Source organism: Homalodisca vitripennis, chromosome 7 (genome assembly GCF_021130785.1).
Source record: "Homalodisca vitripennis isolate AUS2020 chromosome 7, UT_GWSS_2.1, whole genome shotgun sequence".
NCBI classification, from domain to species: domain Eukaryota; kingdom Metazoa; phylum Arthropoda; class Insecta; order Hemiptera; family Cicadellidae; genus Homalodisca; species Homalodisca vitripennis.
Window position 1 is genome coordinate 83,130,322 of NC_060213.1, and position 19,020 is coordinate 83,149,341.

General features: G+C 33.7%; 1 protein-coding gene across 1 annotated transcript in view; it reads left to right on the forward strand.

Annotated features, from left to right (window-relative positions):
- The window catches only part of LOC124366797 (chromatin assembly factor 1 subunit A-like), a 51,506-nt gene that overhangs the window by 16,463 nt on the left and 16,023 nt on the right, over positions 1 to 19,020 (forward strand). Inside the window, exons 9-12 of the mRNA XM_046823399.1 lie at positions 2,647 to 2,826; positions 2,984 to 3,122; positions 11,049 to 11,216; positions 13,078 to 13,255. Coding sequence (XP_046679355.1) covers positions 2,647 to 2,826; positions 2,984 to 3,122; positions 11,049 to 11,216; positions 13,078 to 13,255 — 665 coding nt within the window. The remainder of the gene's footprint in view (positions 1 to 2,646; positions 2,827 to 2,983; positions 3,123 to 11,048; positions 11,217 to 13,077; positions 13,256 to 19,020) is intronic.

Consider the following 19,020-nt stretch of genomic DNA (forward strand, 5'->3'; position numbering starts at 1 on the left):
GTATGATTCAGAATCATCCATTGATAATCAGAAGTTTGACGAGTAACATTATAAACAAGTTCTTGTATTAACCAAGACGTAATGTTTACATATACTGTATCATATATCTGAGGTTGTTACTCTCATGGTAGGATTCAGAATCATCCATTGATAATCAGAAGTTTGACGAGTAACATTATAAACAAGTTCTTGTATTAACCAAGACGTAATGTTACATATACTGTATCATATATCTGAGGTTGTTACTCTCATGGTAGGATTCAGAATCATCCATTGATAATCAGAAGTTTGACGAGTAACATTATAAACAAGTTCTTGTATTAACCAAGACGTAATGTTACATATACTGTATCATATATCTGAGGTTGTTACTCTCATGGTATGATTCAGAAATCATCCATTGATAATCAGAAGTTTGACGAGTAACATTATAAACAAGTTCTTGTATTAACCAAGACGTAATGTTTACATATACTGTATCATATATCTGAGGTTGTTACTCTCATGGTATGATTCAGAATCATCCATTGATAATCAGAAGTTTGACGAGTAACATTATAAACAAGTTCTTGTATTAACCAAGACGTATGTTTACATATACTGTATCATATATCTGAGGTTGTTACTCTCATGGTAGGATTCAGAATCATCCATTGATAATCAGAAGTTTGACGAGTAACATTATAAACAAGTTCTTGTATTAACCAAGACGTAATGTTACATATACTGTATCATATATCTGAGGTTGTTACTCTCATGGTAGGATTCAGAATCATCCATTTGATAATCAGAAGTTTGACGAGTAACATTATAAACAAGTTCTTGTATTAACCAAGACGTAATGTTACATATACTGTATCATATATCTGAGGTTGTTACTCTCATGGTAGGATTCAGAATCATCCATTGATAATCAGAAGTTTGACGAGTAACATTATAAACAAGTTCTTGTATTAACCAAGACGTAATGTTACATATACTGTATCATATATCTGAGGTTGTTACTCTCATGGTATGATTCAGAATCATCCATTGATAATCAGAAGTTTGACGAGTAAACATTATAAACAAGTTCTTGTATTAACCAAGACGTAATGTTACATATACTGTATCATATATCTGAGGTTGTTACTCTCATGGTAGGATTCAGAATCATCCATTGATAATCAGAAGTTTGACGAGTAACATTATAAACAAGTTCTTGTATTAACCAAGACGTAATGTTACATATACTGTATCATATATCTGAGGTTGTTACTCCTCATGGTAGGATTCAGAATCATCCATTGATAATCAGAAGTTTGAACGAGTAACATTATAAACAAGTTCTTGTATTAACCAAGACGTAATGTTACATATACTGTATCATATATCTGAGGTTGTTACTCTCATGGTATGATTCAGAATCATCCATTGATAATCAGAAGTTTGACGAGTAACATTATAAACAAGTTCTTGATATTAACCAAGACGTAATGTTACATATACTTGTATTCATATATCTGAGGTTGTTACTCTCATGGTATGATTCAGAATCATCCATTGATAATCAGAAGTTTGACGATGTAACATATAAACAAGTTCTTGTATTAACCAAGACGTAATGTTACATATACTGTATCATATATCTGAGGTTGTTACTCTCATGGTAGGATTCAGAATCATCCATTGATAATCAGAAGTTTGACGAGTAACATTATAAACAAGTTCTTGTATTAACCAAGACGTAATGTTACATATACTGTATCATATATCTGAGGTTGTTACTCTCATGGTAGGATTCAGAATCATCCATTGATAATCAGAAGTTTGACGAGTAACATTATAAACAAGTTCTTGTATTAACCAAGACGTAATGTTACATATACTGTATCATATATCTGAGGTTGTTACTCTCATGGTAGGATTCAGAATCATCCATTGATAATCAGAAGTTTGACGAGTAACATTATAAACAAGTTCTTGTATTAACCAAGACGTAATGTTACATATACTGTATCATATATCTGAGGTTGTTACTCTCATGGTATGATTCAGAATCATCCATTGATAATCAGAAGTTTGACGAGTAACATTATAAACAAGTTCTTGTATTAACCAAGACGTAATGTTACATATACTGTATCATATATCTGAGGTTGTTTACTCTCATGGTAGGATTTAGAATGGATAGCCATTCCAATGTCATGTAAACTCCAAAATCCCGTTTTTGGTCAAGTAAGTTGAGTTAGTCTAGAGTTTGAGAGACTTTTTTCAATTTGTTTTGTAAAGCAATATAATCTCACACCACTATATACTGTTTGAGTTCAGGATTGATGTTTTATTACTAATCATGATATTGCTCAGATCCTTTTTTTGTGTCTTCAAAGAACAAAATCATGGACGAATTGGTTTTTTTTTTTAATTGTTAAGAGATTGTGTTAATATTGCAATTAATTGTCAAGGAATTTGTACAGTTTCAGTTTATTACTTCAAAGAACTACAAAAAGTTAGGATATAGTATTAAATAAAACTTATTTTGTTATCACTGAGATTAAAGTTGCTAAGGGGCAACTGGGTTTTTAACTAAATTTCTTTGTAATATGATTCTAGATTCTTAAATATGTCTTTTTTCTACCTTAATGTTTATGTTTGTCATGTTGACAGACCATGTTCGAGTATGATATAGACTCGGATGATGAATGGGAGGAGCCAGAAGATGGAGAGAGTCTGCGAGGTTCAGAGGATGAGGAGTCCCAGGATGAGCAGTACGAGGAGGACAATGATATGTTTGTGCCTCACGGGTACCTCAGTGATGAAGAGGGACAGGATGAACTAGACGATAAGGTGAGTGGAGGTTTGGGAGAGTCTGCAAGGTTCAGAGGTCAAAACTAACTCTTAGGCCAAACAGTACTCTTAACTCAGCCTCGTCTGATTGGTTGTGTTTCGTTCTGCAATTTGGGATCCTTCTAGTGGTTAAATAGCTTGTATGACTTTGTTCCAGTCCCCTGAAGCCATGAAAGCGAGGCTGAAATTCCTTCAGATGGAGTTTGAGGCAGAAAGGAATGAGAAACAGGAGAAACTGAAGCCTCGTCTGATTGGCTGTGTCTGGTTCTGCAACTCTGTGTCTGATTCCTCTAGTGGTATGTTTTTATTTATTGTGAAAACGTTATGATTATATTGAAATATTATCTACAGTTAGTAATGTTTTTGTGTAGAAATGGGTTGATTAGATACTCAAGTCCTCAATTCTTAGTGGTATCTTGATACCATTGGCTCTTTTCCCTTGATTTATATTATTCAAAATTTTAAAAATATTTTATTCTAAATAATGTTGTTACTAGTTAATAGAAAAATTAGCAAGCTTACCTAGAAAACTACTTTCTAGGGTCCACTGATTTGAAAAAACACGTAAAAGTACTCATATTGTACATGTAATTAAACATTTTTTGATTGCACTTCAATCTTTGTCAAGTAGTAGAGAGCATTTTAATTGTCTGTTCACTTGGGGTTGCAGAGTCAATCCACTGTGTGACTCATTCTGTAGGTTACTCTGCAACTCAAAGTGAACAAGACAACTACAATTCTAAGAAGAATTTTTTGAATTCAACTAAGACTTTTTTCTCTAATTATCTAGTATTGTATCTTTGACGCTAATGCTATTCTCTACTCTACTATGATCTGTTTAGAAATTCATTGTAAATAGAAATTCTCTTGTTTAACTGAGACAGAAGTTTTTCAATATTAGTTTATAGCTTTCTTTGAGTTTGTCATCCACGATGTTTCCTGTGTCTTCTTTTCTTCAGAATCAGAAGAATCACTTTTGTCAGAAAATTTCTTTCTTCTCCACAATCTCCTTGGCCAATGTATGTTACATTCTGCCTGAAGTTCACCATTGCCTTGTATCGACCTTAGTTTCTTCTCCTCTTCAGACTTAAAGAAATTGAAGGTTTCTCTTAACTCACTGACAAAAGCGATAAGTGAGCAGAGTTACAACTGTTAATTTATAATTTTTAGGGATTGAACTTTTTCACTAACAGCGTTGAACTCGTGTAAAGCATCTCCCCAAAAGGTAGCCATAAATGTAGATGGATGGAGGGATGGTAGATGGAATGTGTCTCTCCAAATAAATGTACTTTATTTTGTCAAGAGCTGGTTCAAAAGTCCCTTGGTACATGGTAATCGCACTCACACTCTTCTTCATTTTCAAGGATGCTTTTCAATGCCTTTGTAATTGGTTCAAAATCTTGGTTTAAACTTTTGCAGGCTTCTTTTCTCGCCGACCGTCTAGTAATACTCATTAACTTAAGAAATAGGCTCTTATCCTGTGGTTTAAAATATGACTCAAGTACATTCCATCTGTGAGTAGAGGGAAAAAAAAATTTTAAGCGATTGTAATAAGTGAAAAAAACCTGCCTAGATAAAAGACAGCACTCTGCTGTACTAGATCCAACGAACTTCAAAGAATGGGTTGAACAAGGCACATAAAACATGAAAGAGATAACTTATTTCGGTCTCGCCTGTAAGCCTGAATAAATTTCTGACATATTTGAGGCATTGTCAAATGACTGGCCGCGGCAGTTTTGAATATTTAAGCCGCACACATTTAAAAAGTCAAGTACTGATTCAGCTAACTGCGCGCCTGTATGGCCTTGATTTTTCAGGAAACCAACAAACCTTTGTTCTGGAAGTTCATTTTCATTCAGGTACCTTAAAATGAATAATAACTGGTCACTATGGGTAGAATCGGGAGTGGAATCAGCAATGACTGAAAAAGATTTTGATTTATTTCATTTTGTTAAAGATTGTGTCAAGAACACTTTTACCCATCAATTGAATTAATTCTTCACACACTGTTGAGGAAAGGTATGGTGACCTTCCTTAACCCGGGTTTCTGTATTTCTCAATGTGTGATTTTAAAAATTATAACTTAAATATAAATTGCAATGAAGAGTACAGAGCTGGTGGAGTAGTAGTTTATGTAAGTAAGGTGTTACAAATTAAAGACCTGAACCTCTTACTTGATAACGTTGACTGGACTGAAGTGTATTGTGAAGAGAATGCCTCTATTGCTTTTGATATTTTCCATACAATTCTTACAAATTGTATAGATAAAAGTAAAAAACAAATTATTCCAAGGAGAAGCATTAAAAGGTTAAAACCTTGGATAAATAATTATATCTGTATAAAAATCAAAACTAGAAATAAACTTTATAAAAATCTTAAAAAACATCCACAGAATGAAACTCTAAAAAATTATTATGTTACATATAAAAATAAGCTTAGGACAGAAATCAGGGATTTAAAAAATACATTTTATAAAAATAAATTAATAAACTGTAATAGAAATTCAGATAAGCTTTGGAAAGTTATAAATGAAATCACGGGTCAATGCAGATCAAAAGAGAAATGTTCAGAAATTGTTAATAACGGAATAATTATTAAAGACAAAAAAGCTATTGCAAGTGAATTTAATAATTATTTTTTAAATATTACTGAAAATCTAAATTTAAACAGAGAGAAACCCAACAATTTTCAAAATTTATGTTTTAAAAATATATTTAATAACGAGTTTCAACTAAACTCCATGTTTGTAGATTATGTAAGTGAACAAGATGTAATAAATGTTATAAAATCTTTAAGAAATGGTATATCTCCAGGAAATGACGGGATAAGTTCCTTTATGATTAAAAACATCTATCTGAAATTAGTTAATGTTTTGTCTTATTTAATAAATCTTAGTTTTGAAACAGGGCTTTTTCCAGAAAAACTTAAAGAAGCAGTTGTAATACCGATTCATAAGGGAGGACAGGCAAATTTATGTAGTAATTATCGTCCTATTAGTTTACTTTTAACTTTTTCTAAAGTTTTTGAGAAAATAATGAAGAAAAAATTAGTTGCTTATTTAGATAGAATAAAGTTTTTTTAGTAAAAACCAGTTTGGTTACAGAGATTCACTGAGTACAGAAGATGCCCTATTAAATTTTTTGTCTGAAATTTTTAATGGTTTAAATACAGAAAATTATACAGCAGGTTATTTTTAGACATAAGAAAGGCCTTCGACACTGTTGATCATAAAATTTTGTTGAATAAGCTTTTGAAAATTGGAATAAGAGGAAATATTTACAAATGGTTTGAAAGTTATTTGCTAAATAGGAAACAATGTGTGAAAATAGAGGACTGTTTAAGTGAAATGAAGGTTATTCACCAAGGGGTACCACAGGGCTCAGTACTAGGTGCTATCCTTTTTCTAATATTCATTAATGATTTTTGCAATGCTAAATTTAAAGGGAAATTAACTTCATTTGCTGATGATACAGCCCTGTGTTACACAGAAAAAAATATAAATTCAGTTGAAGATAAAATAAATTTTGACCTTAAAGCAATTCAGTGGTGGTTTTCAGAAAATCACATGTTATTAAACGTAGACAAAACAAAGTATATGATATTTAGTTTAAGAAAAGAGTTTAATTTTAGTAATCCAGTAATTTATAAATGTATTAAGTGTCTATGTGAAAATAAAATTTGTAATGAAGCATGTAAGGAAGTTGGGAGAGTTAACACTATAAAATATCTTGGAATGTTGCTGGATCAAGAGTTAAAATGGAAAGTACATATCTCATCACTAAAAAATAAACTTAGCAATACAATTAGGTATTTCTTTTTTCTAAAAGGGATATGTGATAAAAATACTTTTAAAATGCTTTATTATTCGTTAGTTCAAAGCAGAATAGAGTATGGTTTGGTCTTTTGGTGCGGTACCTATGATTCAAATATTTACCCAATTAACATGATACAAAAGTTCTTTATACGCCTGATTTCAAATAAGAGTAAATATGAAACAACACGTCCAATATTTAGTTCTCTTAATATTTTACCTCTAAAAAATTTGTTTATATATAAGGTTTTAAAGCTATTTTATAACAGAAGTGGACACACACAACAATACAATAATTACAAATGCATATTAAGAAATCCAAATCAAGCATTCATTGTTACTGAAACCAAATACCACTTTTTTTACAAAAACTTTCAACTTTATAGCTCCAAGAATTTATCATAAAATCCCCCCATTCTTAAAGCAATCAAAAGGTAAGAATACCTTCTTAAAACGTCTGAAACAGTGGCTTATGGAATTTGAAGATGTAAACTTTCTTTTAAATATACAAACGTAGTATTTAGGTTTTTTTCTGAATAAGTTAATTTTTTTTATTTAACTGTTAATTAGATTCTTTTATATATTGCTATATATAAGTTGTATAAGCTATCTTTAATTTATAAACTTTTTAGACTCATGAAATCTTTTGTTTTAGCACTAGAAGATTACTTTTTATTATATGTCTAATGTCTCTGAGAGCTGATACTTATCTTTGTTATTTATATTTTAGCAATGGAGCCTCTAAACAGGTTTTTTACCTTAGAGGTCCTAAATTTTCACTTTTGATTTAATATAAATACTTGTATGTAACATGCAATAATTTCTCTGGTACTTATTAATATTTTTTGTTGTTGTTTAGCTCCTACATTAAATGTAAATGTGATTAAGATTTTTTTGTAGTCATTCCTGGCATGATGCTCTATTATTCTTAGTGCTAGCTAGTGCTCTCTTTTATTGTTTTCATTTTGTAATTTTTTTTCTAAGAATCTTTTTACTGTACAAGTATTTATTTTTGTTAAAAAAAATTATGTACAAAAGAAGTGAAAATAAATTATTCTTATTCTTATTCTTAAAAACGAATCAAACTCGGCTATAAGTTCCAGGCACATCATAAAATTTCCATTATTTGGTGATCCAAATACTTCGTCATCTCCCCTAAAAGCAAGACCTCTTGATGCCATTTGTTTTATAACACAAACAACCCTATTCAGACTGCCCTACAACCTGATCTATATATCAATAAAAAAAAATAAATACTCCAAATTTACCACTTAAGTTTTTTGAGTTTTGTTGGTGTGAAAATGAATAAGCAATCAATAATAGCGGTGTTTATCAGTTTATCAACAAATTAAGTGTGTGAACAGAGCTGATCAATATTTCTGGACAAAAAAAAACAAAATTTGGAGTTTTGACAGTTACCAGCTGTAATGATGAGTCACATTTCACATCATTGTCTCATACAAAAACACCAAAGAAGCACTCTCACGCATTCTCACAGAATATTTTTGGTCTATTATTAACCCTATGCACTCGAAAGCAATATTTTATAGTTTGTCCTCGGTGCTCGAATGGCCAGCTGTACTGCCCGCTGACATTTCCGCCTCAGCTTGGTTTTAATTTTTTTACGCTATGTCCTGGCTGCTCGAATGGCCACCTGTACTGGCCAGTACAGAATACGACCATTGCTCGTATGGCCAGTACTACTGGACACTACGTAAACACTTTATTGTTATTATTTTAATTTATACTTCTATGTCCGGCGAGTGCTGTAACCTATCGAGGAACTCTTAAACTAAATTTGACATCTGCTGACAATGGTTTCCCGCCAATTACATTTCTGCGTAGAAGATTCAGACAACTGATGTTTCGAAGGTCAGTCACCCTCGTCCATTACTACTTGTTGTGTGTTCATTTGACTTGTGTTTCGTACTGTTTGATGTTATTTAGCAGTGAATTTTTATTAATTTGTAAATATTTGTAAATAATAGTTAAATATCTTTATAACACATCTTTCATAATAAAAATGGCAGCTGTGCAATTTATTATTTTTGTAAATAGTTAGTGTTTACATTTGGAACAGTTCTTTTGTAGTAGGCTTTGTGAACAATACAATTTGTTACGTTTATTATTTTGTAAATATTGTATATTTTTTTAATAAATATACAATGGATGACTGTTTACGTTCTGATGAAGTTAGAAATATATTGGCCGATGAAAGTGACATTGATGAAGACAGTGGTTCTGAATACAATAGTGATTTGGATTCCAATTTCAATGAACAATTTGAAGATGAACTCTGTGAAGAATTGGGTGAAGACGCCGATTATCGTATAATGGAAACAAAACATAAATGATGAAGAGGATATTCAAAATGAACACAGTGTGGGAGAGGACAGTGGTGAGTTGTCAGTAGATGATACAGATAGCAGTGAAGAAAATATACGGCAAAGAAAATTCAGAATGTTGATTAAAGAATTAGTGGGAGATGTAAGAAATTCAAGGAAAAGAGGAAGGCCTTCCACATTCAGATGAAGAAGAAAGACTAAACGGAAAATTGCACATCCCATATCCACTTGATGGTGGCAAGACTAAGGACTGCGTAGTTTGTAGTGATAGGAGACTTGGCAAGGACAGAAAACGCGCAGCAAATTTTACTGCAAAAACATGTCCTAACAACTCAGGACTTCACATGGGATTATGTTTTAAAAAAATTCCACTCCGCCAAAAAAGTTCAAAGACTAAAAATGTTGGAAAACGTTTTATGACTGTGTCATATGTAAATATCAAATTGTAATTTCAGCAATTTATTTTAATTATTGAATTTAAAAATGTATGTATAAAAATAACCATTAACAAACAGTTTGTTTATCTTAGAATAAGTTAGTTTCATTAAAGTTGTTCTTTAATTATCTATAAATTTATTTTATTTATTTAAATTTTTATTTTACATGCTCCAAAAACAGGTAACAACCCAATATTACATTGGGGCAGTTCTCTTATTTACAATACAATATATTGAGGGTTAAAGTCCCCAACCACATGCAACAAGCAATAAATTTTAAAAGCAATAATAATTGAAACTACTACTTGATAATAATTATACCTACACCTTAATTTTTAAGGAATACACACGCATATATATCCTTTATGTAAATAGACATAACTCACTCAAATAATATATAAATACAACAACAAATAAATAACAACAATAAGTAAATAACAACAATAAATAAATGGCCAGAATAAAAAAAAAAAAATAACAATAACAATATATAAACAACAACAATATGTGAGTATAACATGCATTTGGAATTCACAAATAAATCAATTGTACTTTAGTTAATAATCAACAAACAAGTAACATATTTTAAGTTGTACATTTCAACATGCAGAAAAAAAGCAAAAACAATATGTTGTGTAATATATTTATTCTAAAAATTTAACAATTTCATAAATAAATTAATAAATAGCAATGTTATACATAATTATTAAGATCTCAGTTTAAGAAGCATTAGACACTTGTTTTTAAAAGTAGAATCCGTTTCAAAAAAATATATCTATATCACCTCCACCTGAAAGCATCATATTATGTGATCTCACCATCCGGAGCAGAGGCGAGGACGCGCGTGCGCCACCGTCCGCACGTGTGGCAGTTCAAACAGTAGCCTGCCTCTACTGTTAAAGCTAGGGACCCTAAAACTTATAACCCCCAGACCCTCAGCGCTGTCCACCCGTCCCTGAAACCAGGGCCCCTCAAAAACATCTGCTCCATCACATCCCTCCTCAGGCTCAGACTCTCAAACCCAAACAGACTCATCAGCTCTTCATAAGGAATCAAATATGTAATAAATATTAAAACAATTTATAATAGAGGTAGCGTAAAAATCTTTTTTGAACCCTTTCTATGGCATCTTTGTGTATAACATGAATGGGATTCCATATAATTACAAGCCGCCTCCAACCTGTATTATATAAATGGTGTTTACGTCATTTTTAAAATACCTGTGTTTCTAATACAAAGGTTATTTGAAAAGAATTACGAGCTGGCTGGGGGAAAGTAATACAAACATGGCGACTAGCTGGGAGTGGAACTAGCGCGGCCAGTACTACTGGCCATTCGAGCGGCGAGGACAAGCAATGACGAAACTAATAACGGGCTGTCTGAAGACGTTGCATGGCCAGTACTACTGACCATTCGAGCGCAAGGGGTTAATATAATGCATTGTTCTGAGATACTGCGATGTATTTTGCTTCAGTTTAGAATTAGGTTTAATGTGCGAGATATTCCTCTAACAGTATACAAAGGGATAAGATTATGTTACATGTAATTTGATATAGTCTTGTACTTTGAGGTATATAGTCTATTGTATGGTGTATGGGTTATTATGTTCAGACAAGAGTTGTGTTACAGTGGGCAGTCACATAGCAGAACTGTTCCTGTCGCGGAGAGCAGTGTGGGAGGGCACCCTGCCAATCAGTGTTGCCGCCCCTCTACCCTCCAGTCCTACCACGCCTTCAGGAACTAACAACGAAAACGAGGATTCCAGAGGTGCTAAGAGGAAACTAGTCCATGAATCGAGTAAGTCTAGTCATGTACTTGTTTGTGGATCGGAGTACACTGCTATAACATATGCTATGCTATACACTGCTATGTAACATATAAAAATTATAAGTAAAGTTTTTGTTTTGAAATATTCATAAATTACAATTTTTGGTTTATTAGTGTGACCTTTCTACTACGATATGAGAAAGAAGTAAAGAACAGATGTTTTAAATTCTTTGTTTAAAGTTTTTTATTGACAATGGAAGGTTTAAAAGGATAACAGGACATTTGCCATCGTTATAGATTATAAAAGGAAAAGGTATAACACAATGTTTTGAGGATTGGAATCTATCCTCTTTGTTAGGTAGGGGAGGTATTGAAAAATAAGATGTTTCAACTCACATTATTTAGTTTTACTTCTGCTCCTGCTATTGCCAAAAGAACATTTCAGTAAACATTTTTATGAGATTTGTCCAGAAAGTAAGTACTGTGATGAGTTATTAAAATGTTTGAAGCAGTGTTGTATGTTGTAAGGAAACAGCAAACTTTAAACTGTTTTTCAACATATTTTCTGTTAATGTTTACTTAATTTGTGTACCAACTTAAAAACAATTTTTTCAGAGAAAACTTATTCTGACTTACCTCAGAGAAACGTCCTGACACTGGTATTGTATTAATCCACAGAATGTTGATCACTTTTCTGAGGGAGTTAAAGGGCTGTCCATGAAGCATCCTCTAATGCTTTGTGTTTAAATTTGATTTCTTTAATTCAATTCAACTCGGAGGACCATGAATAAGTTAGAGAGTACAATTAGAATAAAAATTAAAACAAACAGAGACAGCTTGGAGGCAAATGAAAGGTTTATAATATTACCGAGTTAAGAATAAAACAAGTTCCAGAGCAAAACACGTAGAAGGAAGGGAGGGTTTGATCATATTTTATGGTAAGGGGTTTTTAGCAGAAATGATGCAAAACTCACCAACATTGTTCTCGCTTCATGCCAAACACACGGGTGGAACAGCTAGCTCGGTTAGGATTTCCAGGGGATCGACCGATGTCCATGGATAAACGGGCCATTGGCGTCACCTGCTTTCACCCCATGAAACAGTCCCTGCTATTGGGATGGGACACATGTTTCAAGGGACTCCATTGTCTGTTGCATACTTAACACCCGAAAGGGCCTCCAAAACGACTCCAGCACACTGCCAACGGATGGAGTAAAGAGAGCAGACCCATACTTTGATAAAGGAAAAATGAAACCGATTATGCTAGGTTATAACATGGTGAGTTCCAGTGCCGCATTACCATGCCAACAGGGTAGAAAGGGGCAAATAGCCCCATAGTTTTCTTGAGAGACCGCTTACAGGCCTACCGAGACGAGATTCAGAGCGGCACTGCCAGCTGCTTCCCCCCTCCCTTTTGTTGTAGACTAAATTTTTGCATCATCCACAACATTTTTACTTCGCTTAATGTTTCTTTCATTCAGAAACTGGAAAAAAGAACAAATTTTTTACTTGGGTTCATTGATTGTTTCAAAACTGTAAACAATTGTAGGAAAGAGAAATAATAAAGTATTCGTTGCAGCGTTAAGGAAGAGAAAGTGCAATCCTATTGTACTGAATGTGCACTCTGACTACACATGTTTCGACATCAGTTACACTTATAAATAGTTGACGTGGTAGTCTCATTGTCTCATCAAGTACACAATTGAGAGCACTACCATGTGGCAGACACGATTCCAGGAGTCAAGTCTGAGACAACATCAGATCCATCAGGTTGCTTATTTTAAGTATAGATATATTAATCAGTGTAACACAAACCAATTTAAAGGTATCTGCAATTAAGTTTTGACATTTATTACCACATTTATGACCAGGCTATTTGTTGTATGTGCAGTGATTCCACACATCATCCGGAAAGTCCATGGAAGCCGTAGGAAACTGACCAAGCTTATGAAAGAGTTGCTGGAGGAGCAACACGAGCCTTGCCCCCAGCCGTCCAAGCGTTGCCTGGCAGACAAGATACGGGAGATAGCGTCGTGGACACATAACAGTGAGACTGGTCACCATTGCTGGTTAGTATACAGTACATTTATTGCGCCATGGGTACTGAGTTACATTCGAAAAATGATGCAAAATGTTTTTGGTTACAGTTGGGTACCTATGATTATTTTAGTAAAGATGAAAAATGTAATGTTTTAACAAGAGAGTTTAAGAAGAGCAAGCTTACATATACCAAATTGGAAGGTTATTCTTCTTCTTGACATCCAGTATATTAATCCTCGATCTGTTGTGTATAAAAGTGTAGAGATCAGAGTTTTTGACCTTTAATCAAGGTTGTGACAAACACAGTTAATAAAAGATTATAAAGGATGCATTCTTTTGCTGGTATGGTAATAACCAAGAGTGTCAAAACATTTCTTTGGTTATTTTGAAAAGTTGTGAAGTACAGTAGAGTCCCGTTAATCCGACCTAATTGGGACCGAGCCCTATTCGGATTATGTGATTGTTCGGATTAGCCAGAATTACAGAAAAATACGGTTTTAAACTTGAGAATGGGTCTATTTTGTTATAGAATTATCAACATTGTTTATTAAAACATGTTTTCTGACTGTTGCATTGTATTTCTTGACAAATAAACGTGTTTGCGAATACTAAACACATTTACCGTATTTAGTGTGAGAGTTCTATTGTTAAGCAATGTGAGCGTACTGGATATTGTACGGGTCCACGCGCTACGGGACGACGACGAGAACCTGGGTGATAAAGGAGAGTTGGTGCCACACGCAGACGGTGCAGCAGCGCTTAACCTTGCACTACGATACTTAGAGCAACAGGCTACTGCTACACCTGCCGATATCATGTTTATGACACGATGGCGAAACTACGCGTCATCCAATAGACTCTCTTCGCGACAGAAGACAATAACTGAATTTATGTCTTTTAACAATTAATATTGTACTCAATAATAATATCAGTACTGTACGTCCAATTTTTGTTTGATTTCGTTTCTTAATACAGTAATTTAACTCATATTATTAACCTATAAGTTTCAATTTGGTACTGTATTTAACTTCATTATTTATGTACTGTACCGTACACAATTTGTCTTAATAAAATACTTTATGTCTATTTTATTAAAGTTTTCTTTGTTTATGTACGAAATGATGCACCCATTTTCATTTTTTAAGTAATTAGTTCCTGTAACTGTTCATTATCGTTATAAATAATTCCTCCTGGACCTGTTCGGATTAACCGACGTTCGGATTACACGTTTTCGGATTAGCGGGACTCCACTGTAGAAGTGACTTATATTTTTAAAGTAATCTGTACTATAATATAAAAGTCTAATGATATCCATGTGTAATTCAATCACGTAAAAACTACAGGACTGATAGTACTAAAATTTTACCTGGACATTCTTATGGTTCCTGGTTAACATATAGGCTTATTGTTATTATTATTATTGTTATTGCCCCACTGGACTCTAAAGTTGCATTACAGCAAATAAAAAGAGCCTGTTGCATATAATCAACTATTCTGTGTAAACATTGTTTTATAGCAGCACAACCGTATGTTTAATTAATTTAACCACTATTTCAGTTTGTTTAAATTTATATTCTTGTAAGCATAGAGTAAGCCTGATAGTAACAACACTTCTTATTCAACCTTTTTTGCAATCACTGTTGAGTACAAAATGAGACAATAACTAGATAAGATAATTAACTTGTAGTTAAAAAATATAACTTTAACTGTACATTGTAGCAAGTATTAAGTATGTAGTGCTTGGTCAGTACTGTAATACAGATATCAAAGACAAAGTTACTAACTAAGTTTTACTGAAAATATAAAGACTGTTATAAAACTCATCTTAGTTGTCTTTTGACAGAAGTAGGCTTCTCAGACCTGTGCATGTATATATGTTCTTCTTTGGGGGAAACAAGGCACTATCAGCTATGGTACAAAAAAAAAAAAAAAAATACTAAGACTGGCCACATAATACATTACAATGGCCATAAATATACAAGTTTTCACATATTTTCTTGTTTGTGGCCACTAGGCAAATTCAACATTAGTGTCAGAAATATTATTCACTTGAACCACAAGTGCTCATACATGTGCAAAGCCTATGAAATTGGGTGCAAAGTTGTGGGTAACTACTAGTTTCTAATAGTTTTACATTCAGTAAAGAGTGCAGTTGCAAGATTGTAAAGAAAATAATATTATCTGTGTCTTAAATTAATTTAAAGCAAGTTTAATCAGATCTTAAGGTAAATGTGTTGCGTTATGTATGCATATGTGTGGCCAGACATAAGGCAGGCCTTGTCAGAGAAGTTGCCTAAGTTATTAATATTGCTATCAGAGTCAAACAATGAAGAATTATCAGTATACATGATAAAATTGGCCTTAACTTTGCAAGAACTTTATTATTAATGCTTATAAAGAACAACAGGGGTCCAAGTATCATTCCCTGTGGCACACCAGACTCGATTGACATTTCCTGTGGCATCCCAAACTTGATTGAATGATATACAAAGAGACAACCACAAATGCACACTCTACATACTTGCTCAGTCAGTCAGATTTTAAAACAGCCAATTCAGAATTTTGTTTGCCAGAAGGACACTGTCAAAGGCTGTGGTAAGATTGAAAAGGGTCACCACAGTGGCAGCTTTGGCTTCAAAACCATTAAGAAATGATCTCCAAAATTCAGAAATTATCCAGAGTAATTCTTCCTGATTGAAACCTAATTGAGAATTTTTAAAGAGATAAAGGATCTAAAATACTATTCAGCATTTTATTCACAAGGTGATCGTTATGGATTCTAAGGTTTTAGAAAATAATGGGTACTAAATGTATCATTCTATAGTTCTATAGAAGCTAGGTATATCTCAATAATTAGAATTTCCTATAAGTATACAAACGTTGGAAGAGTTAACCTTTATAGCATTGATGTTAAAGTTATTGTACAAAATAATAGTATATTTAAACTGATCAAGATAATCGAGTAAATGTTCAGACTCAAAAAAGTCTGTATTCACTCTAGGGAGGGGATAGTGGTTAGCTTAGCTTTGGCTATACAGTGCTACTATAATAAATTCACTCAATAGAACTACTGTTGCTTCAGTATTTTTCTTACTGCAACAGTTATTTATGTCAGAAATATGAAATTTAATTCCTTGCTGCAGTAGGACACTTCAGCTACCTAGTTGATTAATTATTCATCAGAACAAACTAGCTGACTGAAAGTCCTGACTAGTAAACATGTCAAATGTTAGTCTAGAGCACCAATGTTCATAGAGGCCCAGAAAACAAGATTCTGATAATAAGAACTCAAGCAAGTCGTCTTTGTTCGTTAGGGCGCTGAACATTTTAATATATTATAACATTAAAAGTGTCACTAGATTTAGGACCAACGCCATTAGAAACATCCCTCTTATCAGTTGAGGGGTTAGGTGAAGTGAAACCTGATCTGTCTGTCGATCTAAAAACCATTTTTGTACCACAGAGAAAAGAATAACTTTTTTTTAGAAGACTTAATTCTTCCAAAAACTGAGCTGAAGATAACACTAGCACAGAGTTTCCCAAAGTGTGCGCCGCGAGCTAGTGCTAGGTGCGCCGCCGTTGTCTACCAAAGAGTCCTAAACGTCATCATACTACAATACAGTGCGGACCAGTCTATGCGCGCGGCTTTGGAGTTACTACCCTCTCTTCCCCTGCCGAACCTTACTTACTGGCCCAGCCGCCGGTTGCACAAACAAAACAACTAGGCAAGGTCAGACAACAGAGCTTTGCATCTCGGTACGTCATACTGTTTCTTGGAACTCGTTGCTAGGCAACGGAACTACCTTCGTGTATTTTCGGAAATCGTCGTATGTTCCCGGAGGACAGTCTGCTACTACTACTTGCAGTCTAGCTTAACTGTTGAGGTTATGTTTTAGATTTAAGTTGCGAGTTTAATGTTTACACACAGTGTGACAATCGCACAAGTGAAGTAAATAATCAAAGTAGTGAAGTTGTAGTTTTGTTCAGTTTATTTAGTGTTGTTTAGTATATTGTTCTTTAAAATGAAAAGATTCTTATCTTCAAATAAAACTGAACAAGGAAGTAAACAAAGTAGTGATTTCGCGTCAACTTCTGCAAAGAGCGATGCCGAGGCAGCTGAGGGAAGCCGTAAACCAAAATACAGAAAATATGACGATAAGTATTTAGATTTTGGTTTTTCTTGTATTGAAATTAATAATGAAGAGTGCCCGCAATGTGTTGTTTGCATGAAGGTTTTATCAGTCGAATCTATGCTGCCTAGTAAACTAAAACGGCATTTAGAAACTGTCCACTCAAACTTGATAGGGAAACCAAGAGAGTTCTTTAAAAGAAAGGAAACTGAGGCAGTAAAAACAAAAGGCTTCTTTTTTTAAACATTCCAAAGCTAACAGCGATGCACTTTTAGCTTCATTCAAAGTGGCATATCACATTGTAAAATGAAAAAAAAAAGCCTCACACATTTGCGAAGAGCTTATTTTACCAGCTGCCCGTTGACATGGCTAAGATAATGATTGGCGAGGATGCAGGGAAGCAGCTTCTTAAAATTCCTCTGTCAAACAATACAATAAGCAGGAGGATTGATGACATATCTGAGGACATTAACAACCAGCTTATAAATAGTTTGAGAGGTAAAGAGTTCGGAATTCAATTAGACGAGGCTACTGACAGTCACAAAGACGCTAATTTAATTTGCTACGTTAGGTATGTGAATGAAAACCAGCTGATAGAAGAATTGTTGTTTTGTAAGGAAATTGAAGGAGGCACCTCTGGTAAAGAGTTGTTAACAATTTTATGGCGGAGAATGATATTAACTGGGAAGACTGTGTTGGGGTGTGTACTGATGGAGGCCGTCAATGTCAGGCCACTACCAAGGACTGCAATGTCGCATTCGGGAAAAAGCCCCAAACGCTGTTTGGACACACTGTAATTGTACACATTGTTTGAGCTGAGGCAAGAAATCCACATTTTTCTGAGTGAAGACAATAATGCTCTTGCTGATATGTTTATTGATTGAAAGTTTTCTCCTTAAACTGGCGTTCCTGACAGATATTTTTGAACGTTTGAACATTCTTAACAAGTCTTTGCAGGCGAACAATACGGATATTTTTTCAATTGACCAGTAAAGTTGAAGCATTCAGAAGAAAACTTGTGCTTTGGGAAAAAAGTTTGAACAATGGAGATTGTTCGATGTTTTCAACTTTGAATCAGTTTTCTTAAAGAAAACGATCTTACTCTGAAAAGAAGAAATGAAAACAATGTTGACTCAGCACTTGTCTAGAGTACAAAGTTATTTTGAAGACTACCTGCCAAAAGATGAAATCAAAGCGCAGCAGTGGGTAAACGACCCTTTTCAAACTGAAATACCTGAAAACTTCAGCAATGAAGAAGCAGAACAGCTAATTGACATTTTCAACGGACTTGTCATTGAAATCAAAATTTCAGTCCCAATCCCTGTTTGAGTTTTTGGAATGATATTGAAAACGAATTTTTACTGTTGAGCAAAAAGGCTTTGCGTGCAGTTATTCCATTTGCAAGTTCTTACCTTTGCGAGTGTGGTTTTTTTCCGCTGTTGCAGTGATATAATCCAAGTAATAGAGCAAAGCTTAACATTGAAAAGGAAATTTGGTTGCTATATCAAAATTTACATTTTGATAACCAGGGGAAATCAAATGGGAGGAGAAAGAGGTTTTTGAAGACTTGGAAAGAGTATTTTAAGGAACTACTGGAAGGAACAGAAAATGAAGAGGAAAGAAGAGATATGACAGAGGAGACAGAAGATGAAGAGGATTTTAGT